The 27,830-nt window shown below is 57.8% G+C and overlaps 3 protein-coding genes across 16 annotated transcripts; 1 reads left to right on the top strand and 2 right to left on the bottom strand.

Annotated features, from left to right (window-relative positions):
* Positions 1 to 372: 372 nt before the first annotated feature.
* On the bottom strand, positions 373 to 12,013 carry FRS3 (fibroblast growth factor receptor substrate 3). Of its 14 annotated transcripts, none has more exons than XR_010616651.1 (9): positions 11,877 to 12,013; positions 10,674 to 10,801; positions 9,441 to 9,574; positions 9,160 to 9,248; positions 8,449 to 8,635; positions 6,405 to 6,566; positions 5,871 to 6,028; positions 3,493 to 5,374; positions 373 to 1,251 (listed from the first exon to the last, which is right to left on the bottom strand). XR_010616651.1 is itself a non-coding variant. In XM_065698312.1 (9 exons), the coding sequence occupies exons 4-8, from the start codon at positions 9,223 to 9,225 to the stop codon at positions 4,460 to 4,462; spliced, it is 1,488 nt and encodes a 495-aa protein (XP_065554384.1). In that variant the 5' UTR covers positions 9,226 to 9,248; positions 9,441 to 9,574; positions 10,674 to 10,801; positions 11,877 to 12,013; the 3' UTR covers positions 373 to 3,844; positions 4,422 to 4,459. The 14 variants fall into 14 exon arrangements, 11 of the variants coding, with proteins under 11 accessions (XP_065554384.1, XP_065554385.1, XP_065554375.1 ...); XR_010616650.1 differs by having other exon boundaries at positions 373 to 3,592; positions 3,704 to 5,374; XR_010616652.1 differs by having other exon boundaries at positions 373 to 3,592; positions 3,720 to 5,374.
* A 1,300-nt stretch (positions 12,014 to 13,313) lies between these two features.
* Positions 13,314 to 20,928, top strand: PRICKLE4 (prickle planar cell polarity protein 4). The gene is made up of 9 exons (XM_065698734.1): positions 13,314 to 13,397; positions 14,115 to 14,234; positions 17,533 to 17,688; positions 17,906 to 18,013; positions 18,094 to 18,231; positions 18,323 to 18,523; positions 18,734 to 18,920; positions 19,392 to 19,688; positions 19,939 to 20,928. The coding sequence occupies exons 1-9, from the start codon at positions 13,314 to 13,316 to the stop codon at positions 20,430 to 20,432; spliced, it is 1,785 nt and encodes a 594-aa protein (XP_065554806.1). The 3' UTR covers positions 20,433 to 20,928.
* Positions 20,929 to 21,068: 140 nt separating this feature from the next.
* LOC136023796 (basic proline-rich protein-like) lies at positions 21,069 to 27,556 on the bottom strand. The gene is made up of 16 exons (XM_065698681.1): positions 27,515 to 27,556; positions 27,337 to 27,433; positions 26,682 to 26,760; positions 25,452 to 25,565; positions 25,061 to 25,165; positions 24,733 to 24,888; positions 24,484 to 24,645; positions 24,238 to 24,396; positions 23,986 to 24,077; positions 23,712 to 23,845; positions 23,468 to 23,589; positions 23,234 to 23,365; positions 22,636 to 22,764; positions 22,366 to 22,488; positions 21,772 to 21,879; positions 21,069 to 21,491 (listed from the first exon to the last, which is right to left on the bottom strand). The coding sequence occupies exons 4-16, from the start codon at positions 25,491 to 25,493 to the stop codon at positions 21,309 to 21,311; spliced, it is 1,647 nt and encodes a 548-aa protein (XP_065554753.1). The 5' UTR covers positions 25,494 to 25,565; positions 26,682 to 26,760; positions 27,337 to 27,433; positions 27,515 to 27,556; the 3' UTR covers positions 21,069 to 21,308.
* Between the last annotated feature and the right edge of the window lie 274 nt (positions 27,557 to 27,830).

The following is a 27,830-nucleotide window of genomic DNA, read 5'->3' as shown; positions in this document are numbered from 1 at the left end:
GCTCACAGGACACAGAGGAGCAGCTTCCATCCGTGTTAACAGAAATATTCCTCTTTTCCTGTCCAAGCACAACACATCCTTAAATAAAGCCCTGGCCTCCAGGTTTAACATCCCAAACCAGGGCAAGAACCTCATCCAAACACATCTGGAAGTCCAGCTTCCAGCTCAGACCAACAGCCCATGGTATCATCCTGCAGAGATACCCACATGGGTCATCAGCCCACACAGAGGGAAAGGTGTCTTATAAATAGGTTTACTTTTTAAGCCTACGGGCAATCATCGCTCCAGGTAGGACACATAAGGACACAGGCATTATTCCTTCAGGGAAGGGAGACCTGGAAAGCACCCCAGACAAAAGACAGGACCACTGGCTAGTCATCATGTTCCATTTATTCTGTATACATTCGTAGTGCACATCAATGTAAGACATGAGCACTCCCCAGGTCACAGAGCACTGCTGCTGTTCTTCACCTCTGCAGCTACACCCGGATGAGATACAAGGAGGGACATCCATAGAAACAACCTGAAGAAGCAATTACACAGCGAGAGCAATGCCTCTGGTCAGAGCAACTGAACCCCAACAAACCTTTGGTTTTCTGCCCTATCAGGGATGGTCAGTACCAAAGACACCAGAACAACGACGAGGGGAACCACAGGGGAGGAGAGCTGGAGATAACACAGATGCATCTGGGCCTTTCGACTGTAAAATCACGTTCACTTATGGAAGAAGGAGACACAAATTAGGCCCCTTCTTCACAATTAGCCTTTGCCATACCCTGGCCTGTAATTGCCAGCTTCAAAGCTCTCAGGATTTCCACGAACGTATTCACCTTTGGTCCTGTTGGGTAACAGGGATCTAAACCTGTTCTGCCACCTCTGGGTGGCATTTCGAGACGAGCCAAGTTTGGGGGAAAGACAAACTTCCCACAAGGACTGAGAGCAGCCTGCCCAGGAGCTGAATTCAGGCACCACCTGCATTAACCATCATTCAGATACCACCCCAGAGGGCTGAGCAGCATCACACAGAGGGACAGAGGAAAGACTTGGGGAGGAAAGAGCCGAGCCCTGGTTTGGTTCTTCTCCAGAGAACAGCATGGCTTAGGTAATAAAAATCACAACACTTCAGTCCTAGCTAACACGTGTGGGCCTCTTTGCAGAAACAGCGATCATTTAACCCCCACAATCCAGCCTCTCCTTTGCCATCCTCTCCTGTGAGGCAGGTACAGCTCAAGGATAGTCCAACGTCCTTCCCTAGGGGAAAAGCAGGAACATAAAATGGGTTAAAAGAAACAGGCAAATCCAAAACCCTGCCATGGTAACAGAGAGCTGAGGGCCAGGAGCAGCTGTATTCCTACCAACAGGATCTTGGGAAAGGAAGGGTGAAAGATCTGTTTATGCATTCACCAGGGAAGAATGATCAGGGGAAGAAGTCTCATTGATTGACTCAAAACTCAAACAAGAACCACTTACAAAGGTTAAGACAGTCAAACTCCCTCTGCACGGCACAGGCTGCTCACCAAGTCATGCCTGGAACGTCAGTCTCACAGGCAGAGGATGGAGAGCAGGCTCAAAGCAAAGATCCCTCTGGACACGGTGTCATAAAGATACTACAAATTGCATAAACATCATTTTCAACCAAAAGGAAATGGTAACAAGGGAAGACTCCAGAGTTATCATCGAATCAGAGTGGTTCGAGTTGAAGGGACCTTAAAGCTCCTCCAGCTCCAACCCCTGCCACGGGCAGGGACACCTTCCACTGGAGCAGCTTGCTCCAAACCCCTGTGTCCAACCTGGCCTTGAGCACTGCCAGGGATGGGGCAGCCACAGCTTCTCTGGGCACCCTGTGCCAGCGCCTCAGCACCCTCACAGGGAACAGCTTCTGCCTAAGAGCTCAGCTCAGTCTCCCCTCGGGCAGGTTCAAGCCATTCCCCTTGGCCTGTCCCTATGAAATCAAAGAACTGAAGGGATGAGAAAACACTGATGCCCTCCTTGCCTTTCAACCCAACGCCGATTCCTCCTCTGAAACCGTTTTCAGCGTGGCCACTAGAGGAAGCTGTGACACCAGCCAGCACCGGTGGCTGTGCCACCCTGGAGCTGCCAGCGCCCACAGACCTGATCCCTGGAGCAAGCAGTGCCTATAGACCTGATACTTGGAGCAAGCAGTGCCTACAGACCCGATCCTTGGAGCAAGCAGTGCCTACAGACCTGATCCCTGGAGCAAGCAGTGCCTACAGACCGATCCTTGGAGCAAGCAGTGCCTACAGACCCTCACAGCAGCCTTCTCCCACTCATCACAGACATGCAGCCAGGCTGGAGCTGCCTCACAGGGTGACACAGCCTAGAAACTCTCTAATTAAAGCTTAATGCAGTTAACTTTTATATATATATTTATGTGTATATATATAAACAATTTCTCTTCCCACTTCCCTAACTGAAAGCTAGATTTAGGGGGATACATTGCCTTTCCCTGTCAAATAAATTCATTTGGCATCCATATAAAAATATATTACTTGGGTTTCCTCCCAGTTACAGATCACACAAAGGATGGGGTGGAGAACAGAATGGAAGACAAGCACAAGCACTTCCCCAAAACCCAGTGAATTTAAGCACGAGGTGAACCTTGAATTTACAGTGCAGCAGCAAGCCAAGAGATCCACGTTCTGCCCGCACAAGCATGGCACTGCTCACACCTTCTGAGCTGCAGGCACGTGTCCTTGCTCCCAAAAGGGTCACATTTGAGCGTGACACTACAGCACCAAACCCAAAAAGGCTGAACTTAATCCTGGACATCAAGTTTCTGGACCTCAGAAGCAGGTTGCAACAGGATGAGGGGGTTCTCTCCTCTTTCAGCCCAGAGGCTTTGACAGTGGAAACCTTAGGGACAAGGAGAACACAGCAAGATTTGGCAGTGGGACACATTGGAGAGCACTGGATCTCCCCACTCCTATCCCAGGGAGGAAGATGAACACAGGCAGCAGAAGGGTGGGAATCCAGAGCACTTGTGTCATATTGGAATAGCTTATAATGGCAAAGAGTGAGCCAGGGAGGGACTACGCTGCAGTGTGTCACCATGTGGAGAGGGGTGGTGGGACAGCCTGCAACAGGACGAGGAGCAGAGACCCTACACAGGGCCTCATGCAGAGGCCTCACAGCTCAGCTTAGACTCAGCCCTGGTATCAAGAATAAAATCCACATCAAAAGCCACAGATTTACCCAAGAGCTGAAGCTGAGCCCTTCCAAGCCCCCAGCTGCAGGAAACCAACTGCACATTCCCTCAAAACACCGATCAAACATTCCTCATGGAGCCAGCCAGGCACGTGGGTGAAGGCAAAGACTCTGATACAACTCCAGGCTTGGCTGCCTGGCAGCTCCGCTCGCACTCCCACGTCTCCCATTTCCCACCCAGCCTGCGACAGTCGGTCCCAGTTTAAACATGTCTATTGAGGCACAACTGCTCTTTTTCCCCAGCAGCAGCTCAGCAAAGCCACCAACCTCTTCTGAGAGCTGTCCCCCAGGCAGGAGTGAGCCACGGCGAGTGCTCGTGTCCTACTGGCGCTGGTTTGGGCAATTACCATTGGGATGCAAAACATCGCTGAGTAAATAAATAAGCAAATAAATAAAATCAACACCATTTTGGAACAGCCATCAAAAAGAACCTTTAAAGAGCAGGGTATGGTACAACTTGAAGTTTTCTGTACCAGACCTCAAACCTCTCTCACAGTTGTGGTCTTCCCCTCCTTTTAAAGCAGGGTCTCTTTAGGAAGTCGGGTTTATGTGATCACAGTGTCTGTGCCCATGGCTGTCTGTCCTCTTCGTTTCTAGAGCTGCCCAATTCAAATGGAATCTGAGAGAGGGACAGAAGTATCAAAAGCTTCTACAAGAAAACACGTAACAGTGCAGAGGGGAGGAAGGAGTTGAGGGGGGAAAGACCACAGCATGAGCCCCCACATCCCCAGGGACTGGCGAAACCACAAGGCCCAGCTGCAGCAGTCGCCTCGAGGCACAAGGCATGCAATCCATGGAAAACAGGCTGGATTTGCAGTGGAGCTCCTAAAGCAACTCACTTTGGGAAACATGCCTCCACCATACTATGCTCTGCCTCTGGAGCCAGGCTGTTGGCACTGGCCATGGAGCTGCCAGGCAATAGCAGAGCTAAGCCAATCCAAGGCTGGACCCACACAGCACCGGTGCCACTGTTGGCACCTCCTGCCCCTCCTGCTGGAGGCTGAACCTTCAAACAGCGATGCTGAACACCCCACAAGGCTTCAAAAACAAACTACATGGGACAGACAGAGAGGGGAGGACAGACAGACAGACGAGGCTTAACATCAGCTGTAGGAGCCATCCCGTGACACCAAGTAATGGGGTAAACAGGGAAGCAGAAGGCAATGGCGAATGGAAGTCACACTGAAGGCAGGTACCGAAGCCACGACACGGTGCTTGCACTCGGCGGCCCCCCTCACAAGGGCAGGTCAGTGCTGTTATGCCGAGTTTTCCGTGAGGTCCCATCATCTCTGGGCAGGGCCCGTTGCAAACTGGACATGGCTGCTGTCTTTTTTAGGTCGATGACCGCGTAGGAGTCCGTCCGGCGGGCGTCAGGGGTGGCAGGAGCTGGCACACGGGAGGCTGGGGGGTTCTGATGGCCCTTGTGCGGCTCAGCCTCCAGCTCCACTTGGATGTAGTTGAGCTGCCGCGGCTGCTCCGGGCAGGGCCGGGGGAAGTCGAAGCTGAAGACATTGGGCACGCAGCTGCGCCGAGGCTTCGGCAGGAAGCTGCTGCGCCGCTGGCCCCGGTGCAGCGCCGTGCTCTCCGAGTTCATGTAGTTCTGGAGGGGATCTTCTTCACCAGCCTCGGAGTAGCCGCTGGGGGAAGGTGTCAACACATCGCCCGCGTCCTCCTCGCCCCGCGGGAGGGGTTGGCATTCCCACACCGGGGGCAGGGATGGCAAGTTCTCGTAGTGCAGCAACGCCGTCCTGCGATGGGAGCAGCCGGGTAAGCCCGAGTCCTCCCGGGGCAGCTTCAAGCGCCCGCCTCGGCAGAGAGAGGAGGTGCTGGGGGGCAGCAGGCCATTGACGTTCTCATAGACGCACTGGGGTGAAGGACACTCCTCCTCACACTCGTTGTTGTTGTTGTTGGCGGGGCAGAAGCGTGTCCTGCACTCCCGGTGGTGCCGACAGGCGCGTCTGCAATTGGATGTGGGACCTAACACGAACTTAACCTCCCCTGGCTGCAGGAAGACCTGGGGATTGCGGTCTTCGAGGGAGCAGCTGCGGTTCCTATGGGGGAAAGGAGGGTGGACTTCAGGCAAGGAGTGCATACAGTGTCGGCCCCTCAACTCCTGATCACCATTGGCTGTGTTGACGTAGGTGTGGGACTGCAAGGAGAGAAGCAGAGGGACAGTGAAGGGAGAAGAGAAGAGACAAGAGCAAAGCAGCTGAGAAACCAACAGGGATGGAGAATAGGTTGGTGGCTGATTCACGAGGAGATGAAAGAATTTCAGAAGTTGGAAAGATTTGGGGGATAAAAAAGCCATTTCTGGATTTGTGGACACAAGGAGAGACTAAAGGGAGTCCAACTGCAGGAGAAACACATCATCTAGTTCATGCTTGATGCATATGGCACAGAACGTTCTGCTGTGCAAATACTAGTGGATTAAGGAAGGCGCCTCAGGCAGAGTGCCTGTTGTAGTGAAGCGTCAGACAGCAGAAGTTTCCAGGAGTAAAATGAAGCAAAAGAGGAAAAAAAAAAGGATGACAAGGTATGAGGATCCCCTGGGTTGCTGAAGAAACCCAGAACTGCCCAGAACCACGAGCAAACAAGCTGCTTGGTCTCTGCTTGCAAACAGGAGAATTTAGGACATCCAGGTTTACCTGCTCATCAGGCCCAATAAGGGCATGAGTAGAGTCTTCACCCACAGAGGAATGCTTCAGGCTGCTCACAGAGGGGTGGTGGGCTGCAGAGTATGGGAGGGTTTCTCCAGAGTAGCTGTGAAATCCATTAGGAAATCCTGGGACAGTGTACCCCAGACCTGGGAGAGAATCAAGACAGGTAAGGGAATTACAGCACTGGTTTGGCACAAATAGAGTTTACCTCCTTTCTGCAGTGAGCTGGTATCTTAACTGCACCCTGTAAGTCAGAATCAACCTCTCTGGGGAAGACCCCTGTGACAAAGCACCTTGTATAAATACAAGGGCTGGGCTCTCTTAGAATCATAGAATCAACCAGGTTGGAAAAGACAGTTAAGATCATCAAATCCAACCATTCCCCCAGGGCTGCCGAGTCCACCACTAAACCATGTCAGTGAGGGGCTCATCTCTTGTTTTACATCTATTTAAATCGTATGGGTCAGCTGTGAGGGAGCACATCCCTGTGTTCCCTTCTCCCAGACACTGAAGGAGCCTTACTGTTGGATGCCTGGGGCGTCCTGGAGAGCTCCCGCTCCGTGGGGTGACTGTTCCTGGTGATGACAACAGGCTCTTCCACAACGTTGATACTGTTACACTGCATCAGGTCCTGGAGCAGGTTAAAGATCTCCTCAGCTCTGGAACACTTAAAGGCAAAAATCCCTGCACAGTAACAAAGAGGAGGGTCAGCAAAGCAAGACAGGGTCCTGCTTTACCAGGAGTGTGCGGAATTCCTGCCTCTAAACGAACAGGCAACTCTGATTTCTTTTGCTGTGTTTAACACAATCAATCCCTGCAACCCACAGGGAAACAACCAACCACTGTGGATTATTGCATCAACAGGAACACAATGTTATGGCTGCCATCTGACCAAATGGTGCATCATTACAAGGAACATACTGAGCATCTCAAGTTCTCTTACAAGAATCAATCCCACACAAGCAGAGGTGTGAAAGGACAGGCTAACCGCTCTTGTTTCAGCTCTAATCTGTTCTAACTCACTTGGCACACAATCCAACTCTCACTGCCAGCGAAAAAGCTACCTAGTGGCTACTCAAAGCTGAACTGGGTCCTGTGGAGCATGCACATGAGGGAGGGACAATGGAATGGTTAAAATCCATATGGAATTAAACAGCATCTCCCCAAAGGAGCAGCCCCGGTGGAGCCTGTGTGCATGGAGCTGCCAATCCAGGCTGGCAGGCACACAAGCCATGGCAACAGGGACAGCATGGCAACAACGCTGCTGCCACAGAGAGGAAGGCTTTCAAAATCCTGGCCCAAAACACAGCTCTCTCTGCCTTGTACAAGGTGGGGAGCAGCATCAGGAAGGAGCCCTCCCAATGCAGTCCACTGAGAAGAATAAAACCCTACAAAGGAGGGAGAAACCTCCCCAAAACACGTCACCCCTCTCATTTCTGTCTGCTTTGAGACTGATGCGTAAGTATGTATCTGCTAAAAACCCTGTAATATATGAAAAGCAAATGGCTCTGCTTTATCACCAGTACCTGGCCCTGAACAAGGCAGGCTGTTAATCACTGCTCTGCATCCTGCAAAAGGCAAACCAGGACCTGAAGAGAAGCAATTCCCACCACTGGCAGCTGATAAGCAGAGGACTCCAGGAGAGGAAAACCCCACGTACATGAATATTAAAAAGGAGCATATGGCACTACAGATCTGCACAGAGCTTTACACTGACACTGAACAGTCACACAGAGTCCTTTCGGGTAAGGAGGAGTTTACAAACACACTAAAAGAATGACGAAACAAACTTTTTTTGCTCCTTGGGGACGCAGATGCCAAGAAAATGTTCAGCTCTTTAAAAGCAAGAGAGACAGACTGGGAAAAGAACTAACAGGCCCCATTGTAAACTGGAGTCTATTCCCAGTGCTGCTGATGACTTGGCACGTACTCCTGGGTGACTCACTTCCCTTCTCTAGGCACAGCAGCCCCATGCATAAGGTCTGTAAAACGTAAAACTCCTCTCCCTCTACCTTACAAAGTACTGCCAGACATAAAATGCAAAGCATTAGGTAGAACCAGCACTAACTAAGGCAGAGAGAATGCATCCAGAAAACCAAAATGTGCTCAGACAACTGTTGCTTCTGACATGCATTTGGCAGCTCTGTGGAACAGAGCTCCAAGAGGGTCCTGCAAAAAGGTGCAGTGATGCCCTTTCACTTCATCTCAAGTTAAAAGATGCTCAACAAAGCTTCAGGCTTGCAAAGAGTACTTTCTAGCTGCTAATGAAGCCCAGCACGCCCTCCTGTGCATCCTTTAGCGCCAAGGCAGAGCCGAACAGCTCTCTGACATGAAATACACCCCATCCAGTGCTCAAGCCTGCTCCACCAATCACCTCACGAGCGCCAATGCACTAGCAAAATGAGAGCATTAGATTTATACCCAGGTCCTGAGCCACACTGTTGTTCTCATCAGTGTTTTAATCAGGAGCATTAAGTGTATGATCTGCACACTCCAGTATTGCGGGGGAACAGAGGCTGCAGAAGGACCTGTTGATTCATCAGATGAACAGAACCTGGACACTCACCCTGCCCCGTCTGGCAGCGCCGGCCGCTCTCGAAGGAGAAGAGGTTGGAGTCGTAGCCATAGCGGCGCAGGCAGAGGTAGGGCCACCTGACAGCATCTCGCTTGTGAGTGTGCAAGATGAGCTCCATCTGTGTCAGCTCCATAATCCCAGATCCCAGCTCGTTACCTTCATCGTCCACGTTCGTTACCTGCAGAGGCCACAGGGCTCAGGACACTCAGTGCACTGGTGTCGCAGAAAAGCCCACCCATGAAGAGACTGTAATTGCTGCGGATTCCCCCTGTGCTTGCCGAGATGCCCCTTTCTCAGCTGAGAGCATGAATTCAGTGCTGGCAGAAGGTGCCAAGCCAGCAGCCCTGGAGACTGTGTGCCTGGCAGTTCAGCTGATGTGTCTCAGCACAGGCACTGGAACACAGCCCTGAGCAATAAAAGGTTTCTCTCCAGTTCCCCATTTCCTCGCTCAGGCTGACTCTCTGTGCAGAGGCAATTTCTACTGCAAACAGAAACGTATTTGCAGCAGAGGTTGCTTAAGGAAAGGGGGAAAAAGCCAAAAACAAAACAGTGATGTATTCGCAAATCTTATAAAGCAAAAGACTTCTCGGCAAGAGCAGAGGTTTTCTTTCTTTTCATGCTTGGAGTCCGACCAACACCGGGCTTTTCTAGTAGTTGGTGCTGTCACAGGCTCTCTGATGGGGATAAAGGTGCAACACTTACCTTGAATTTGGTGGGATGGTTGTCTGGGATGCTGTCTCTGCACAGACAACTGCAGCAGCTCCCCATCACGTCAGTGTAAGAGGTAATCCCTGGGGAGAGGACACAAACCAGAGGACAATTGTATTTTCTCACCAGCTCCTCCCACCGTGCAGCATTTACAGCCTGTTTCCTCCTCAGCCCCCCCTAAACGGGGCCCAGTGGGTTCAGATCTCAAACTCCTCAACACGTTCCTTGATTAATGGGTACAATAGAAGGCTAGTTAAAAAGAACAGCTTCCTTACCATTAGGCAACTGTTGGGGGTTTTTGGAGGAGTGAGAAGAAATTCCCACTACTGTCCCTCTATCCCCTTCGGGACTTCATGGTAACAGGTATCAGAGTCACCTAAAACACAAGGGAAATGGTCCCATCTTCCACCTGACAAGGAGAATACAGCAAAAGAGGTTAAAAAGCAGAGAAGATTAAACAGGGGGTAAGGAGGTTGTGACTGAAGTTCCTTTCAAATATCACAAGGATATTATTTTAATTCACGGCCTGCTTTTTGTATGAAAATAGAAATAATTCTGCAAAGAGCACTCCTGTGATTGCTAAAAAAATACATTGTCTACAGCTAAAAAACCTAAAAAGAAGATATTTTACCCTTTGAAGGTGCTGCTTTGGGACCCTACGCAGGGTTTCTCAGTAGTGCAAAGAAAACACAATGCAGAGAGGTGGTGAGGATATGAGGAACCACACACATCTGCTGCTCAGGAATGTGCAGATACCTTCACGCCATGCAAGGTCCTTAAGGGTCAGAGAACCAGCAGCCTTAAAAGCAAGTGAACACAACAGCCCTTTTGCTTCAGGCTGTGAGAAGGAATGGCAGAAACCCCCAAAGCTCCATGCTCTGACCACAGCCAGCGAGCACAAGGACCAAGCAGGCGGGAGCTGCACGCACTGGGAGTGAGAAATACCATGGGCTTGGATGCAAACTTAAAGGACTCCGCGTGCATTCGAGGGCAGGGGACTCAGCAGCAGGTCACAGGGGAGATGCCGCGTCCCCTTTGGTGAGAGCAGCCACCGAGCTCTCCATCCGCGGCGTGAGGGAATGAAGTCCTATGGGTGAGCAGCCTGGCAGCAGAGCAGTAAACGAAATGAAAAGGCTATTGAAAAGCTCTCCCCCTGCCAGGCCAGAATCTGCCTCAACAGTCGCTCCAAATTAAACCATGAATCACAGAGCGGCCTCTCCGAGCAGAGCCACGCTGCGCCGCTGCCCTCGGGCTCCCACTTCATCTTGGACACCGAATCGCCCCCCAGCTGCAACCCCCACACCTCAGCTTTGGCTGAAGAATGCCCTCCCATGTCCTAACCCTGCCAAGCCCCCCAGAAGAGCAATGCTTGCTTTAGAAAGAAGGAAGGAGCTTGGGCACAAATCAAGCCACCTGCATGGCCCCATCACCCCAACACCACACACGCCCTGTTCAACCCCATCCTATTTGTTTTTCTAGGCTCAGTTATGGATTTACTCCCTGCTGACCTTACAAGCTTTGCTCAATAATTCAGCAACAGATCCCTCTCTGCTCCATCTATTCTGTTCACGGGGGGGCCTTGTCCTCGGCTGTCTCTGCTCTTCCGCTCCCACCGCATCAGTAAAAACACCAAAACCTGGTAGAAAACATGTTACCTTTGTCCCCTCTTTCCCCTTTATCCCTTTTTCTCCTTTATCTCTTTTTCCCCTTTATCCCTTTTTCCCCTTTATCCCTCTTTCCCCTTTATCCCTTTTTCTCCTTTATCTCTTTTTCCCCTTTATCCCTTTTTCCCCTTTATCCCTCTTTCCCCTTTATCCCTTTTTCTCCTTTATCCCTCTTTCCCCTTTATCCTTTTTTCCCCTTTATCCCTCTTTCCCCTTTATCCTTTTTTCCCCTTTATCCCTCTTTCCCCTTTATCCCTCTTTCTCTCTTTCCCTTTTTCCCCTTTATCCCTCTTTCCCTTTATCCCCCTTTCCCCTTCATCCCTCTCTCCCTCTGGTGCTCCCTCCCCACACCTAACCCCCAGTGGGGTTTGGCTGAAGAGCTGCTGCCTACCCCAAGCAGTTATCGTGGTCACAACTGCACCAGCAAGAAGCAAACCCACATCTTGGGGTGCCCGCACGCTCCCTGGGCCCTTCCTGCTCCTCCCCACTGCTCACTCTTTCAGGGCCATCACTTCCACGCTTCACTCCCCAGCCCCTCGCTCCGCGCTCTCCACGCTTCCCCACCTCACAGCCTTTGACCTGTCAAACCAAACACTCCAACGGCACCATACGTTGCTCCCCCCCCCACCCCCAGCCCTGCAGCGCACCCTCCCCTCTCCCAGCACCCAAACCTAAACCCTCCTTAAACCTAACCCCTCCTCAAGCCCCCGCACCCCTCCTCGGCCCTGCCTGCACTGCTGCCTGTTGCTCCCACAGCAGCCCCGTCCACCCAAGCCCCCCCCCCCCACCTTTGCCCTCCTCACCCCAGCGCTTCCCCCTGCTCCCAAGGGACCAGGGCCCCACCGGAGCGCCCTGCACACGGACACCGGGAGCGGAACGGCCCCGCACGGCCCGACGGCAGGGAGGGAGGGGAAGGGGAAGGGGCTGGAGGGAGGAGGAAGCGGCGAGGCCCGGGGATAACGGCGAAGAGGGCGCAAAGCGGACGAGGGGAGCGGGGAGACGGGAGCGCGGCCGGTGCCGGGGGAAGGCCCCGCCGCGGGTCGGTACCTGAGGCGCTGCCCGGCTCCGCAGAGCTGAGGCCCGGGCCCCCGCTGCCGCCCGGCCCCCGGCCCGGCCGCGGGGGTCCGGGTGCGGGGGTCCGGGTGCGGATCGGGCCCCGCCAGCGCCGCGTCCCACAGCGCGGGCCGGGCCCGCCGGGAGCAGCGAGTCCGGCGGCCGCCGCCTAGAGCGTCGCGGGCGGGGAGGACCCGGACGGGAGCAAGGGCGGCCGCCAGGGGGCGGGCTGGGCCCGCGGCGACAGCGCCGCGAGGGGGCGGGGTCTGGGGAGGGGGGCGGGGTCACGGAGAGGGGGGGGCGGGGCTTGGGGGGGTCCCCAGCGTGGGGGGTCTGGGGCAGGGTGCGGCGCTGTGGGGTCAATGGGGGGGCATTGGGGATGGGTCTGGGGCGGGGGAGATGGGGGGGGTGAGTGAAGGGGATTGAGGGGCTGGGGGTCAGCGCCTCAGCACCCTCACAGGGAAGAGCTTCTGCCTAAGAGCTCATCTCAGTCTCCCCTCGGGCAGGTTCAAGCCATTCCCCTTGGCCTGGCCCTACAGGCCCTTGTCCCAAGCCCCTCTCCAGGTTCCCTGCAGCCCCTTCAGGCACTGGAGCTGCTCTCAGGTCTCCCCTTCAGGAGCCTTCTCTTCTCCAGGCTGCCCCAGCCCAGCTCTCTCAGCCTGGCTCCAGAGCAGAGCTGCTCCAGCCCTCGCAGCATCTCCATGGCCTCCTCTGCCCTCGCTCCAGCAGCTCCACATCCCTCTTGTGCTGCTGCCCCAGCGCTGGATCAGGACTGCAGGAGGGGTCTCATGAGAGCACAGCAAAGGGGCAGGATCCCCTCCCTGCCCTGCTGCACACGGGGGGGTTCTGGGCTGCAATGTGTTCAGTTTCCTTCCTTAGAAAGCCCCAAGTGCCCCATGTGTCAAGTCCGAGCCCCTAACAAGGGCTGTACCCATCAATCATCCCATGCTGCAGAGGGATGCAGGAGCGCTGGCAGCAGTGGCGAGGAAGGGGGCCCAGCACCACCCAGGGGTACAAAGTCCACAGCAGCGAGCGGGTCAAGATAAAGCAGTGCAGAACAACCTCCCAGCAAAGCCAAACAGCGGATTAACGTCCCTGGCACAGATCCGAGCCCTTAAAGGGTCCCTGTGGAATTGCAGGGCTGGTTTGGCAGCTCCAATAGGACTCCTGTGCAGGGTTTGGAGGCTTATGGAGATGCTCGTCTGCCCCTTCTCCTTTTCCTCCTCCTTTCCCTTCCCAGGTGATTTTGCAGAGGTATTTGCAAAGCTATAAATCACCCGTGCGCTGTATCCATGTAATAATGCACCAACACTGCCCTGCACGGCCTCCACCAGTGGTGCCACAGAGCCTGGCCACCTCCTCTACCAAATTACCACCCCTGCAGATCCAGGCTGCCATCCTGACCCTGGTCCCCAGAGCCCCACATAACACATGGGCCTCCTCCACTTCATGAAGCCCCAGAGCAAGCAGCAGCTCCTGCGCATCAGCTCTGGTCCAGCCTCTGCCGATGAGAGGGTTTGGAGGGATGCTGCGTCCGTGCCCATCCCTAAAGTCACATCATCGGGCAGGATAAACCTCCCGGCATGTGACAAAGACACCGAAGCACAACAAGGACGCTGTGCCTCGCGTCAGAACCTCTGATACATTCTCCCCTGACTCTTGCCCGGGTGCAATTGCTGCAGCCGAAGCCGGTCTGAATGGCTCTTAGGGAAGAGTCGTCAGGTGAGCAGGGCTTTGGAAAACTAGGACATCCCGCCTCGCCCCTGGCTCACTCCTTTGTGAGAGCCCAGCCGGGCTTTCTCCACCTCTAAATGGAGCTGTAATGACACTTCCCCCTCTTTCATGAAGCTTCGGCTCTTTTCCTGAGCCGGCTAGGAAAATAAATCACGGCGCGGATCATAAAAGCCATCAAAACGGCAGCCTGGGCTGAACCGAGGCGCGGACGGAAAATGAGAGGCAGGGAGCAGCGCCGATGTCACCAGCGCTCCTGCCCCGGGGGGTTAATGCGTATGTGGGTCCCCCCCCTCCCACTACACACACACACACCGCCCTTTGCTCTTCTCCTCCCCGCCTACCGCGGGGTTCCCCTGCCATTGGCTGCCGCGGCAGGTTTAGGCTGAAATCCCTGAAAACCTGTAATTAGGACCCCGCTGACACGGAGCCGGCTCTTGGGCAGGCGGATTAACCACAAAAAGAGAGGGGGGGAAAAACCAAGCTGTTTCCTTGGCTGAGCTTGGATGTTTTCCTTTCGCTTTGCACCGTGTTCCCGGCCCAGCCTCCTCCATTCCCGACCGGGACAAGCCAGTGGACGGAGCGACGGAGCGCGGAGCCCAAGGCAAGGGGAAGGGGCAGGTACGTGTGTGTCGGGGTACTCAAGGGGTGTCCCAGGGTGAGTACGTGTTGGGTTGGGGTGGTGGGGAGGGAGAGCCGCGTCCGGGTGTTGTTGTAAAGGGAAGAGGAGGTGGATGAGGGGAAAGGGAGGGCTTTTGGGGCTGTTTGTCTCTCGGAGGATTAAATGGAGGGGAGGAGAAGGGTGGCTCTGCCCCGCTGAGAGCAGGAGATGGGGTCTGCTCTGTGGTGTAGTGCCAGGGTGGACTGGGCATGGGGTGCTGTGTCTTCTGGATGTGAGGGGGTCCAGAAGGGGTCTGAGCTCTGCCATCCTGCCTCCAGCCGGGATTAGGTGGAATGGGACGTTCTGGGGTTGGCGATGGAGGTTGGGCCCCGTCGCACATGGATGTGCTGGGATGGAGCCCGGTGGCTGCGGGGAGAGGCGGGTGCTGGGGCTCGGTTCACACCCATGGGTTAATGGGTCACTGCTCCCTGTGAACCGGGAATGGTTGGATGGGGAAAAACACGTTAGGAAAAGCCCTTTGCAACACTGGCGCATCCCCCAGTGAGCAGAGCAGCCCGTGGCATTGGTCATGGTCCCCTCGGGTGGTGTGGTGCCATATGGTGGAGCAGGATGCTGAACGCATGGGGGGGTTACACTCACCCTGTCCCCTCGCACTGCTGACCCAGAGACTGCTGTGTCCAGCCAGTGGCACCCGAGTGTTGCTCCACTTGGTGCCATCCCAGGGCCAAAAGGCACCTCGGGCTCCTTTGCAAGCCAGTTTCCAGCCTGGCTCGGGCTGTGCTGCAGGACTTGCTGCTCTGGCTTGCCTTGCCAGACCTCAGCTTATCTCTCCCCAGAAGAGCCGCATCTTTATTGCTCTGCATCTTTATTTCCACGTAGCTCTGCTGCAGCTGTGTTGACAGGAGCTCAAGCGAAAACAGGTTATCCTGTGGGTGAGGTGGTGAACACAGAGCTGCGCCTCTGCGGGCTGCCGGTGCGTTTGGGTGCTTGAAAGGGGATCTGCTCTTTTTTGGTAGGGCTGAGCTGTTGCGTTACCCCGGGCTTGTGGAGTGTTTGGTGCTTCTGGAGGGGGCTGAAGGTGGGATGTTGTGAGATGGAGACTTCAGATAGCCAAAGGCTATGGCAGAGATGGAGCCCATGCTGGGAGCAGGGAGCCTGTGCTGCATGCGAATGGGCCAGGGTGGCTGCGCTGCAAGTTAATGTGTGACCTTGGCAGGAGAGGGCTGGAAAGCAGCTGGAGACAGGGGCTGCTCCCCGGGGAGCCCAACAAGATGGAGATCCCTATGAATCCCTTTGCAGCCACACGGACACCGAGGGGCTGTGAGCAGGCAGGGGAGCGCAGCAGGGACATCACCCATCCTTTGGGGAGCACAGGGGAGCTGAGCAATCGCAGCCTGGAGAAGCTCCCCCAGGCAGAACCAGAGACTTCTAAAGCAGAGGCAAATGACAGCCGGTGGCACTCAGCCTGCCCAACTGGTCTGTCACACATCCCTCTTTGGGGGATGCACCTCCAGCACCCAGGTCTGTGTGCACAGGGAAGAGCAGGCCTCCAAAGCACGCTGATGCCTGGTCCAGGCTCTCCTGCCCCTGCTCCTGAGGCTGGGAGCATCCTTGTATCCCTTTGCAGGCCAGCAGGGAGGAGCAGGAGCAGGACTGCCTGGAGGCAGCGAGGGAAGGCAGGAAGGAAGTGGGGATAAGGATGGGGAGCAGAGGAGACGGACCTGTTGGGGCTGCCTGGCTCCTTAGCATGGGGCGCGTACCTCTGTCACTGTCTGGGGCTAATTACAGGGACTTGTCTGCAGCCCAGACGGCTGCCAGCCGCCGTAATCACATCAAACCGGGCTGGGCTCCCCAGCACATCCCCATGGATCCAGGAGCCCTGCCCTTACCAGTATCCCCAGCATCACCCTGCTGATGGGAAAAGGTGCCCTGTGCATGCTGCCGCAGGGATGGGGTTCCACGGGTACCAGCAGTGCTGCCGGGGCCGCAGAGCATCACAAGGGTCTAATCCCAGCCAAGCCCCCACAGATTAGATAAATGCTACTTGGAGGCTTAATTAACCAAGCTCAGCAGAGGCACTTACCCAGACAAGGTAGCAGCAGGGGCTGGGGATGGACATGGAGCCCACAGAGGTTCCCCTCCATCATCCCCAGGGACACACATCTTCCTTTGGAGCTGCAAAGCCAAGGCTGCTCCCTGGCCCAACACCGGCAGGGCAGCTCTTCACCATGTCAGCAAGGTCAGGGCTCTCTTTGGTCTGCAGATACACAGAGTTGGGACAAGTTACTTCATCTTCATCCCCTCCTGAGCACAGCTTCAACCAGCACCACACAACCAGCCCTGCAGTGTAAGCCCAAACCCCAGGGAAGAGCCAACAGCCCTTTTGTTTTACCCCTGATGAGCCAACCTGCAGCGTTAATCATTGACTCAGGTGCTTGGTGGGGAAACCTGAGCGGTCCTGGCTGATCCCAGCGCCAGAACCAGCCATGTTTGAGTGCAGCACCCAGAGATCCTACATGGGGAGGGGTGTGATGTGTGGTGCAGGGAGAAGGGGGTTTGAAGCTGTTTAGTGGGGATGGAGCTGCTGGTGCTGGCCAGGATGAGCTGGGTGAACTGGTCCTCATGGTGGCACAGATGCAGGAGGACCTAAGTGCGTGGCCTGGGGGCTACCACCCCACAACCTTTATTCTGAGCCCATGCCAAGCTCTTTGCTGTGTAAAGCACTTTCCAGAGCAGTCGCTCAATCCGTGGTGAGCACTGAACCATCCCCAGGGGTGCTCTGGGGCTGTTTGGTCACAGTGCTAGGACCCAGCTGAGCTCCATCCCACCCCATCCCTGTGCCAGGGCAGGAAGCACGGGCAGAGGGCGTTGGGCTCTGGGCTGGTGTCCAGGGAGCCCCAGGAGCCCCTGGTCAGGCTTTGTTTTGGAAAGCCAAGCCAGGAAGGAAGCGAGCAGTGAGGAGCCGCATGGGGAGGAGGGGACGCGCAGGATGGGTTTCCACTGCGTAACCATGGGCCTGGCGAGGTGGTGGCTGCAGAACAATAGCAGCCCTAGGGGAATACACGATTTTCCACTGGATTAGGCTGGACCTCAGCCTCCTCCCACTGCCCCGCTCAGGGCCAGGCCACCAGGCCAGGGATCAGCTGTGCCAGCAGAGGACTGGTGGGGAAACCTCTGTGCTGCTTGAGTGTGGACAGCCGGGGTCTTCCCTGCACAGCTTCAACCCATCCCCATCCCGTCAGTGCCCTACTCCCAGCCTCGCTGAGGCTCTCAGCAGCTCCCTTCCTGTCTCCCCAGCTCATGTCCCTGCCCAGCACTGCATGGCCCCAGCGCGATGAGCCCCCTCCCTGCGGCACTACCACCACCAGCCTCCCGCTGGCCTCATCCGACAGCGACTCCGGCTGTGCCCTGGAAGAGTATCCGGAGCCCCTCACGGAGCCTGCGCCCCCCGAGGTGGGAGCACCCCGTATCTCTCCCAGCCCTGTGGGTGCCATCCATGGTGGTACCCACAGCAGAGCATCCCCAGCCCTGGGATGATGGAAATGGTACCACCATCCACAGTGGTACCCACAGCAGAGCATCCCCGTGATGAAGCACGTGTTTGAGCCATGCAGCTTTAACCCCCCTAAAAACCCACTTGTGTTTCTCTCCTCTACACAAACGCCCTCAGGTCCCGCCGTGCTCCGGCGCCCCAGCTCCGCATCCCTCCTCACCCACCGACAGCATCCAGCTCCGCACCAGAGCCCTTCTGCAGCAGCTGCCCCCTCAGGACTGCGATGTAAGACACCCATCAGTTGGGTGCTGCCCACCCTGGGCTTCACCCCCACCCCATCCCCTCACCTCCACCTCCCCGTGCAGGAGCGGTACTGCCCCGACCTCGCCGAGGAGGAGAGGAGGCAGCTCCGAGCCTTCAGTGCCCGACGGAGACGCGAGGCGCTGGGGCAGGGGCTGGCATGTCCCGTGCCGGGTCCCTGCCATGGCTGTCCCTGCAAGAAGGTGAAGCTTCCCCGCTATGAGCACCCGTTATTCCCCAGTGGGGACCCATCCCCAACCTGGCTCCAACCACCGCATCCCCTCTGCCTTGCAGTGCGGCCGGAGGCTGAACAAGGGGGACCCAGGGGTCTCAGCATCGCGCCTCGGGGACCAGTTCTGGCACCCGTCCTGCTTCTCCTGCCACTTCTGCCACCAGCCCCTCGTGGACCTCATCTACTTCCAGCAGGATGGGAGGATCTACTGCGGCCGGCACCACGCTGAGCTCTTTCGGCCCCGCTGCGCCTCCTGCGACCAGGTGAGTGCTGGGCAGGGGGGAGGCTTTTACCTCCCTTTTGTGTTGTTAAGAGCCCCCATGCTCGTCTGGAGCAGAGGTACTGATGGCCAAGAGGAAATGTTCCTTCCTGAGGCCCGTGCCGAGGCGCAGGGGCTCCTCTCAGCACAGCAAAGCATCCTCCAGGCTACAGGGTTCCAGATGGATCCTTTATGGATAGTTTTCCCCCTCCAGCTGATCTTCATGGAGGAATGCATCGAGGCCGAGGGCCGGCGCTGGCACTTGGAGCACTTCTGCTGCCTGGAGTGTGATGCTCCCCTGCGCGGGCAGCGCTACGTGATGCAGAGCGGCCGCCCCTGCTGCCGTGGATGCTTCGAGAGCCTCTTCGCTGAGCCCTGCCAGGCCTGCGGGGACCCCATAGGTACGGCCCCGCGCCCCCCACCCTGGGCAGGGTGAAATAGGATCAAGGAATGGTTTGGGTTGAAGGGACCTTAAAGCTCCTCCAGCTCCAACCCCTGCCACGGGCAGGGACCCCTTCCACTGGAGCAGCTTGCTCCAAGCCCCTGTGTCCAACCTGGCCTTGAGCACTGCCAGGGATGGGGCAGCCACAGCTTCTCTGGGCACCCTGTGCCAGCGCCTCAGCACCCTCACAGGGAACAGCTTCTGCCTTATCTCCAACCTGAACTCCCCCTGTTTCAGTTTGAACCCATCACCCTTTGCCTTACTGCTACATCCCTGATGCGCAGGATCCTTGTAGCTCCCCTGTAAGGCTGCTCTGGGGCTTCCCAGGCAGGACGTGGGCTGGGAGCTGCCGATCCGGAGCCGGATCCCTGCCGGGCTCTGGCACGGGGCTGCGGGCAGAGCCTCCCCCTCACCCGTGGTTGCCCCTCAGGTGCTGACAGCGAGGAGGCCACGCACCAGGGGCTGCACTGGCACGCCCGGGCCGCCTGCTTCTGCTGCAGCCGCTGCCGCAAGCCCCTGCGGGGGCAGCCCCTCACGGCGCGCCGGGGGCGGCTCTTCTGCTCCGAGCCCTGCAGCCTGCGCCAGGACGGAGCCTCCAGCGCCTCCGACTCCTCCGACTCCGCCTTCGCCTCGGCTCCGTCCCCGGACTCGACGCCCCTGTCCCGAGCCGGCCCCGCGGGCAGGAGCGGCGGCAGCGGGGGCTGCAGGCAGCCGATGGAAGGGGCTGGTAGGGATGCTACAGCTCCGCTTGTGAGGGGGGGGGGGAGCAAACCCAGGCTCCAATCACCCCCTGGGTACTTGATGGGTATGGGACATGGATGCAGCACAAGCAATGAGTCCCCAACCCACTGCCCACAGGAGGGTGAATGCTGGCGGTTGGGGTTTGGTGGGTAAAACCCTCCTCGGCACCCCGAGGGGCTGTGGCAGGGCAGGCTCAGCCTTCCCCTTCTCACCCACCTTTGCTTTCCTTCTTCCAGAGGCTCCTTCAGATCCGGCCCCCGTGCATCCTGCATTTAGGAGTCGGGAGGGCTGCGGCGCAGTGGGTAAGGAGCGGAGCAGCGATGCTGCGCACACAGGGATGCTGGAACCACCGGCCGGACACCCCTCTGCCCCCCAGCCCAGCACAGAGGGTCCCAATGAGCCCAGAGCCTTGGGACACCCAGTTTTGGGGGGCTCTGATCCCAGAGCACCCACAGGCAATGGAAACGCACCCTCCCGAGCGGACACATCCCCTGCCCAGCACAGCCCGCAGCCGGAGAACATCGACCTGCAGGACATCACAGAGGAGGATGACTCCTGGTGTCCCACCTGCTCTTCATCTTCAGACACGGACTCAGAGGAAGAGGGTTTCTTCTTTGGGAAGCCCATTCCCAAGCCTGGGATGAGCTCCCTGGGCAAGGAGCCCCCGGAGAGGGCCAGGGGCAGGACGGCGAAGCCGTGGGGCAGCAGCAAGCACTGCAGCGTGTCCTAGCAGGAGGGACTGGGGGTGCTGGACCCGCGCTGCTGCCCTGCCAGCCCCGGCCGTGCTCTCACCGCGTTCCAAGTGTGTGCTGGATGCAGCTCAAGGCTCATGGGAAGCTGCCGGGATCCTTCCCCCTCGGCAGCCGCTGGCAAACAGCAGCCTGCAATTCCCAGCGGCCTCTCCCGCAATTAGGAACAGGAAAAGCAGGTAGGGAGCAGGGAGCTGTGGCCGCCCTTCGCAGACACGGTGGCAGCCCTGAGAGCAGCCGCATGCAGGGGAGGGGACAAAGGCAGAGCTGCCTGCATCGCCCTGCTGCTGGGGACCCATGGGGACAGGCAGGGTCCTGGCTGCAGGGTGGGATCCTTCACTGGGACACCTTGAAGGATGAACGCCATGGCCAGGCATGCTCCATCCCTCATGGCACCAAGGGAGGGCCAAGGGGCCCAAGGGAGCAGCTCTGCTGCTGCCAACGACGATGCTCCAATAAAGCTCGGCTGAAATCTGACCGCAGGAGAGCCAGCACAGCTCTATCCCATTCCTCCTCACCTCGGGGTCAGCACGGCCTTGACCATGCCACCAGTGAGCCCCCATGGTGGGATCTGCAACCCCAGGAGAGTGGGACCAGAATGATGCCAGAGCAAGAGCTGCAAACATCACAACTGGTTTAATTTAGATTCAAACCAAAGAACAACCCGGGGGGGTCAGAGCACATCCCTGTGAACCAGGAATGGAGCGAGGAGCTGGGGTCGAGGGGAACAAACACTGCAGCCTCCCCACACTGAGCAGGGCTAAAACTAAGCAACCCCCTTCCTCTGCCATGTCCATGAGAGGCGGTGGGACTGCTCCAACGTGTCCATAACACCCTGACCGGAGAGCTCAGCACCCTCAGTGGCTTGGGGTGGCCAAGTCGTAGCTGTTGATGAAGTCCTCCAGCTCCTGGAGGTGATGGATGCGGCCCTGGCGCAGGTTCGCCCTCAGCGCCAGCCCCAGCGCTGCCTCCATGGAGGGCTCCTTCTGCAGCAGCATCGTGGCCACCACTGCGATGGTCAGGCTGAACTGCTGGTAGGACTGCAGGGGAGCAGCACGGGGTCAGTACAGGACACCCCAAAACCTCCCCACCAATAGCATGCACACCCCCCCCCCCCCCCCCCGAGACATTTTTCCCCCTTGGGTTCATCCACAAACCCCATGAGCCCATACAGAGCCCTTCTCGCCCACAAGCACTTCCCCTACAACCACTGTTGCCAAGAGGCGTTTTCCCCCAGTGACCCCAAAAGCACCAAACTCACATCCCACATCACCCTGCATCACTTCTGCCCCCCACGGTTCAGGGGCCGCAAGGACTCACCAGCTCAATCTTCTCCTTCCTGGCGAGGACAGCAGCAGAGCGGAGGTCCCTGCTGGCTGAGGAGGGTTGTGGGAGCCCGGAGCAGAGCTGCTGTGAGCCGCCTGCAGCCTGTGCAGTGGAAAAGGTGAGGAAGAGTCAGACCCTTTGAAGGAGAGAGGGGCTGGGCAAGGTTTGGGCTGAACTGGAGCTACCAGCACCCATTACTAGCCAAGGACTGGGGACCCACTTGGCTCCCTTCTCTCAGATGCAAGAGCTGCCCCAGCTCCCCACCCCAGCATCACCACAAGAGCCCTGCCAGCAGCTTTCTCTTCACCATTAGGCAGTAAATAAGCTGCTCTGCATCGCTCTCGCTGAGGCTGGAGCCCCAGCTCGGTCACGCTCCATCACGCCTCTCGTTATTCTCTTGGCCTGTTCCCAGCTCATTCCCATTTATCGGCATCTCCGGCAGCCAGCGCCGGGGCTGCCACGGGCTCTGCCTCCAGACAAAGCAGCGCTTTAACCCAGCCCCTAATCCTGCCAACAGGATCCTGCTCCCAAGCACCCGCTCCATGCGGGGACACCACGGAGTGAGAGCAGAGACACCCTGCCCCGTACCGGTTTCACCTCACTGGATGCAGGAGGGTGCTGGGTCCCTGGTGAGGTCTCTGATTTGATGCAGGTATAGGAGGAAGCCTCTTTGGGTTGCACCTTGGGCTCCGTGGGACCTCCTGGTGGGACCTGCAAGTGTTTGGATGGCTGAAGGTCACCAAGAAGCTGTGGGTGCACAGGATGGGGGGAGCCAGCACAGCCCTGCCCGCAGCAGAGGCCTAGGTGGGTTCTCCCCTGGGGGGGACACACAATGGGGCTGCCCACCCTAAGACTCACCCCAGCACTGGTGGCTTCTGCCCTGCACTGCTGGCCCTGGGGTGGCTCAGCAGGCTCCGGAGGGGCTGTGGGACTGCAGGGATATGATCCAGCACCAGCCTCAGGGCTGCTTTGGCTGCACGGCTCTACCTGTACAAAGCATTGCAGAGCCCATGGTGAGGGCTGGCGATGCCGCCCAGGCAAAGGGATAAAAGGGTTTGCAAAGGGGTCTGCAAGCTCCCTGGGCTCTGTTCTTAGGGAAGGAAGGAGAGAAGCAGGAGCTGCTCCCCTGGCCCAGCAGAGCTCTTCTCCGGCGGGGCTGGCTCTGTTTCCAAAGCAGAAGGGCCTTGGCTGCCTGCTCAGCCTTGGGACATGCAATGGCGTGAGGCTGGGGCATGTGTCTGTCCCAGGAAGAGGAGCCTGGGGACAAAGGAAAACCCAAAGGAAACCACGGGGCTTTGCAGCCCTGGAGAAGAGTCAGGAAAATTCCCATGCCTGGCAAAGAGACAGCAAAGTGAAGAGCAAAAGGGCTGGATGAGAGCGAGGAGGAAGAGTTACACTGGCCAAGGAGACCCTGAGACACCTCCAGAGGTGCCCCAGGAGAGGAGCGATCTCCTACCAGCGTCGCTCCTGCTGCCTGCTCTGGCTTCACAGCCTCTGTCGCAACCGGGGGATCAGTGGCCAGGCTCTTCTGAGAGGTGTCGGTGGCTCCGGGGCACTTTAGGACCTTCTGACTGGCTGCTGGCAGGTCCTGGAGGACACAGTGCGGGTCAGGGGCACCGCAGCACCGTATGGGGCTCCACTCAGGCAAACCCGGTCACCGTTTGGGATGTAAAGAGTGAAATCCCACAACCTTAGCCTGGGGCTCCCTGCTCTGCACATCAGCTTTGATGGGAGTAAGTGTCTGCGGCTCTTCTTTGGCCACTGGCTGGCTCATCCCAGAGGAGGGAGAGGACTGAGGGGGTGGCCTATACCCTGCAGAGCAAGAAACACAATGGGAGCAACTCCTCGCTCTGCCCAAGCAGCTGATGCTGAGTGGCGAGGAGCTGGTGCTGAGCAGCGAGGAGATGGTGCTGAGCACAGTGTAAGGCACGTACCTCTGGGCCGAAAAGGGGGGGGGCGCATGACCATGGTTGACTTTCGGTGGCCTCTGCGAACACGTTGGAAGGGTCTCCTAGCAGGGCCACGGAAGCCCCAGGGCCTGAAGTCATCCTGGAAGCCATCTCGCTCCCTGCAGGAGCAAAGGCAGATGCAGGGGATGGGATTTAGGCTGGAAGGGGTCTCCAGTGCAATCCCCCGACCTTGAGCCAGCTCCAAAGCTGCATCCCCTTCCTTGGCGCTGTGTCCCCCACCATGGGCACAGGCACTCACCCTGTCTGGTGGGCAGGGGGCCAGGGTGGGTGCTGCCCCTCATTGGGGAATTCAGGCCAGGTAGAGCAGTTGGGGTGGGGTGGCATCATCTCCTGCAGGGAATGAGGTGGGTTTAGACACAGAGCAGGGCAGGCGATGCGGGGGTCTGCCATGCAGGGAAACCTGTCCCCATGCATTGTGCTGCTCACCATGGCAGTGAATGGCCCCTGGTTCATTTCACCTGCTTCCTGCCCCCAGCCCACCACCCCTCACCGGGTGCCAGCCCTCTCTAAAGCACTCCTCAGGTCCTTCGTCATCTCTGGCACCCCAAAAGCATGGAGCGGACCAGTCATTGGGTGCCCATCCCCAGTACTCCTCATTCCCATAGTAGTCAGCAGGGCCAGGGAAGGGCCTGGGATCACAGGACCAAGGCTGCAATGGCAAATCACCGCTGGTAAGGACAATGGCACACACGGAACAGTCACGCAGCTGCCACCCCTCTGGTCCATTTCTCCTCACCGGGTACCAGCCCTCTTCAGAGCAGATTTCAGGTCTTTGGTCACATTCTTCATTGTCCCAGTGGGGTGGAGGCAACCCATCACGGGGTCCCCATCTCCTGTTCTCCTCATTCCCATAGAAGTCATCAGGGCCAGGGAAGGGTGTGGGCTCAGAGAACCAGGGCTGCAATGGTAAATCCCCACCAGTGAGGACAGTGGCACACTGGGGACAGCCACGCAGCTGCCATCCCCCTGGCCCACCTCCCCATACCGAGTACCAGCCCTCTTCGAAGCACTCCTCAGGTCCTTGGTCACATTCTTCATTGTGCCAGGATAGTGGTGGGAGGCAGTCGCTGGGTGCCCATCCCCTGTCCTCCTCGTCCACATGGAAGTCAGCAGGACCAGGGAAGGGCTCCCAGGGATCAGGCTGCAAAGGATGGCAGCTCCCTGGGTTTAGATTTGCTGTGCCTCCCCCTCCCCACCACAGCGCTCAACTCCTTCTGCCTCTCCTGCTCCCCGGGGAACCCCTGGTTTTGGCTACCCCAGATTTGCAGGTGAACCCCAACAGCACCGTCTCCCCTCCCTGCATGGCCCCCTACCCGGCACCACTGGCCTCTGCTTCTCCTGTGCTGGGGCATCTCATCCCAGGTGTTGTGGGGGCCATAAGGCCGGGGTGGTGATGGTCCAACTTGCCAAGGACCAGGCTGTGGAGAGAGCACAGGGAGGTGAAAGCAGGATGGGACCCTCACCTTGACCCTTGCACCAGCTGGATGCTGAGCAGGGATGGGGAGCCAGGAGCCCATCCATCCTCCTCCCCTGCATGAGGTCGCAGACGATTCCCAATTCTTCCCTATACACCAGTGATGCTCTCCTGCCTCCTCAGCATCCTATGCAAAGGAGCATCCCCCTTTCCCCCCAGAGCTCCCCCCCCTTCTCACGACCCTGGCAGCCGGAGCTGCACGGCAGCAGGGGGGTCACAAACCCACCTACCTGCCTGGGGAAGCCCCTCCTGCAGCCCGTGGGCGAGAACATCCTGCCAGAAGCTCCTCCTGGCCGCGGTCCCAGGGAGAAGAAGAAGGGCCCCGGGGCGGGGTCAGCACCCTGCTGTGGAGGGAGAGGTGCGGGTGAGCACATCCCCACAGCACCTCACTGCCGGCCCGTCCTTGCAGCGCGATGGGGACCACAGGGACCCGCTCCCTATGGACACGGGGCCTCCCAGCACTGCAGCTGCTTCCATGTGTTGCAAACCCAAAAGCATAACTACATCCCCCCCCCCCCAACCCCGCCGCCCAGAACAGCTCTGTTAGCTCTAAGCCCCGTCAGAAAGACCCGGTCAGGTTCACAGTACAGCTTATTCACATGCAAGATAGGCGGCTCTTTTGGATTGGCAGAGATCAAACACCCGAACCACAGAACAGCCACAGCACCAACAATGCAGTTGCAATCACAAGCTTAACTTCCCAGCTTGAGTCTTGCCAAAAGCCTTCTGGGGAGGGCGAGGAGGACAAACCCCTCCAGCTGCCCATACAACCAGGTGTGGAACTCTCATTCCCATAGGGTACAATTGGGGTGTTTATGCCTGGTTATTGCACAAAGTGCTGTGGGTGGGACTGTGGTCCAGCCTTGTGGTCGCAGTGTACGGATATTTCTTGGCCACAGGTACATCCAGCAGCCGTTGGATAAAACACTCTTTGGTATCAAGCAGTACAACGGGACCGTGCAGCATCCGCCCCGCCGCTCCACATCCCACAGAGCTCTTCCGCCTTGTCCCTGTGCCCGCTGCCATCATCCTGACCCACATCGAGCTTGTGCATCTTCTTCACTGGTTTTATGCTCCCAACACCTTGGTTGAGCCCCACTTTGCTCGCAAGCACGTCTCAACCTCCCCCGCCCCTGCAAGCCCCACGGGTCTCAGCACCCCACAGCATCATCCCCACGGATCCCAGCCGAGCCGCTCTGGCTCCTTAGCACGGATATTCCCCTGCCCAGCTGGGGCTCTGCATCGGGGCAAAGGACTCGGAGCCGGAGGCAAACGGGCATTGCCCACATTCCCTAGCACAGCCTTTGTGGGTTCCTCGACCACAATGTGGGGTGCAGAGCCGGGCTCATCGCAAGGGACGCAGTCAGCGATGCTCTAACCCGATACTGGGGCTCCCAGAGCCACCAGTGGACACCCGCAGCCCCCATCCCGGCTGGCAGGAAGTACTGGGCAGCACTCACCGCAGCCCCAAAGCGAAGGGAAGAACACGTTGGAGTTTCACCTGGCAGGAGCCTCAGGTAGCCCCAGGAAGCAGCTCTCCTGCCCGCAGAAAGAAAGCACTGAGGAGCTGGGATGAAGCCCTCGGGGCTGCCGAACCTCCCCGCCCCAACCCCGGCTCCATGCAAACCAATTGCAGCCAGGTGCTAATTGTCCCCCGGGGAGCTGCCCTGGAGCCCTTCAGAGAACGTGGCGTCCCTCCCCTCACAGCCACAGCGCAGCCAAATTCCTCCGGTTATCCCAGCTCCAGCAGCACATCCGCCCATAAAGCACTGCTCGATGCACGTCCTGCAAACTGCACCGCATCGGCCCCTGCTCCGTGCAAGGGGGGGACCCCTGCGCCCCCAGGAACATGGAGCACCCGTGCAAGGGGGAACCCTGCAAGCACACTTGCAAGCCCACCACCTCCTTCCACACAGCTCCAGCATCACCTGCATCAGCCACGCAGTCTCTGGGATGCTCCCAGCCTTAATCCTGGAGGGATCTGGGGGAGCAACCCCCGCACCCCCAAGGGGCTGCAGCAAAGTCTGCAGGGATGGTGGGGGGGAAGCAGAGGAGCAGGGAGATGACCCTGACAGGACAGAGCCCAGCAGGGATGGACGCTGCCATCGCACCCACCTTTGCCAACGAGGAGCTGCTCCCTGGACACAGTGGCTCCAGCACCGGGGCTGGAGCTGCTGTGGTGTCCGGTCACCTCCTAACGCTGGCTGTAGCCCTGCGGATGGAGCTTGATGTTGGTCCCAAGTATGGCCGGGCCTCCCGGCGCAGCCAGGCACTGCGTGCCCCTGCCAGGCACCTCCAGCATCCCCTCCTCCCTGTTTCCCTGCATTCCTATGAGAGCAGCACTCCCAGGAAGTCCGAGGTACACACATACCGGTCAGACCTCCAGCCCTTTAACATCTGCCTTGTGTGAGGGGCTGAGAGCAGTGGGAGGCTTTGCTGCTGGCTGGGAACGCTTTGATAACAGCCTGGTCCAAACGGGTCAGTCCAGCAGCAGCAACTCCTGCGCGGATAGGGAGCATGGAGACAAGCTTTTGACCTTGCAGGAATGTAGGAGGAGATAAGAGAGAAGAGGAAGGCCTGAGAGGAGCTCGCAGATACCAAATGTCAGC

Source organism: Lathamus discolor, chromosome 19 (genome assembly GCF_037157495.1).
Source record: "Lathamus discolor isolate bLatDis1 chromosome 19, bLatDis1.hap1, whole genome shotgun sequence".
In the NCBI taxonomy this organism is placed as follows: domain Eukaryota; kingdom Metazoa; phylum Chordata; class Aves; order Psittaciformes; family Psittacidae; genus Lathamus; species Lathamus discolor.
Note: the sequence above shows the minus strand (reverse complement) of the source record. Positions and strands in the feature narration are given on the sequence as shown.

What these genes read in the sequence shown, in the direction of transcription:
- PRICKLE4 (XM_065698734.1), top strand. Translation starts at nt 13,314, where the DNA reads ATGGGCCTCCTCCACTTCATGAAGCCCCAGAGCAAGCAGCAGCTCCTG. An exon ending in GCTGCGCCTCCTGCGACCAG is followed by an intron (nt 18,524 to 18,733) that starts GTGAGTGCTGGG and finishes TTCCCCCTCCAG; the next exon opens with CTGATCTTCATGGAGGAATG. An exon ending in GGCCTGCGGGGACCCCATAG is followed by an intron (nt 18,921 to 19,391) that starts GTACGGCCCCGC and finishes GTTGCCCCTCAG; the next exon opens with GTGCTGACAGCGAGGAGGCC.
- LOC136023796 (XM_065698681.1), bottom strand. Translation starts at nt 25,493, where the DNA reads ATGTTCTCGCCCACGGGCTGCAGGAGGGGCTTCCCCAGGCAG. An exon ending in TTAGAGAGGGCTGGCACCCG is followed by an intron (nt 24,078 to 24,237) that starts GTGAGGGGTGGT and finishes CATTCCCTGCAG; the next exon opens with GAGATGATGCCACCCCACCC. An exon ending in CAGAAGCCACCAGTGCTGGG is followed by an intron (nt 22,489 to 22,635) that starts GTGAGTCTTAGG and finishes AAACACTTGCAG; the next exon opens with GTCCCACCAGGAGGTCCCAC.
- FRS3 (XM_065698303.1), bottom strand. Translation starts at nt 9,225, where the DNA reads ATGGGGAGCTGCTGCAGTTGTCTGTGCAGAGACAGCATCCCAGACAAC. An exon ending in ACCATCCCACCAAATTCAAG is followed by an intron (nt 8,636 to 9,159) that starts GTAAGTGTTGCA and finishes TGGCCTCTGCAG; the next exon opens with GTAACGAACGTGGACGATGA. An exon ending in GACGCCCCAGGCATCCAACA is followed by an intron (nt 6,029 to 6,404) that starts GTAAGGCTCCTT and finishes ATTCTCTCCCAG; the next exon opens with GTCTGGGGTACACTGTCCCA.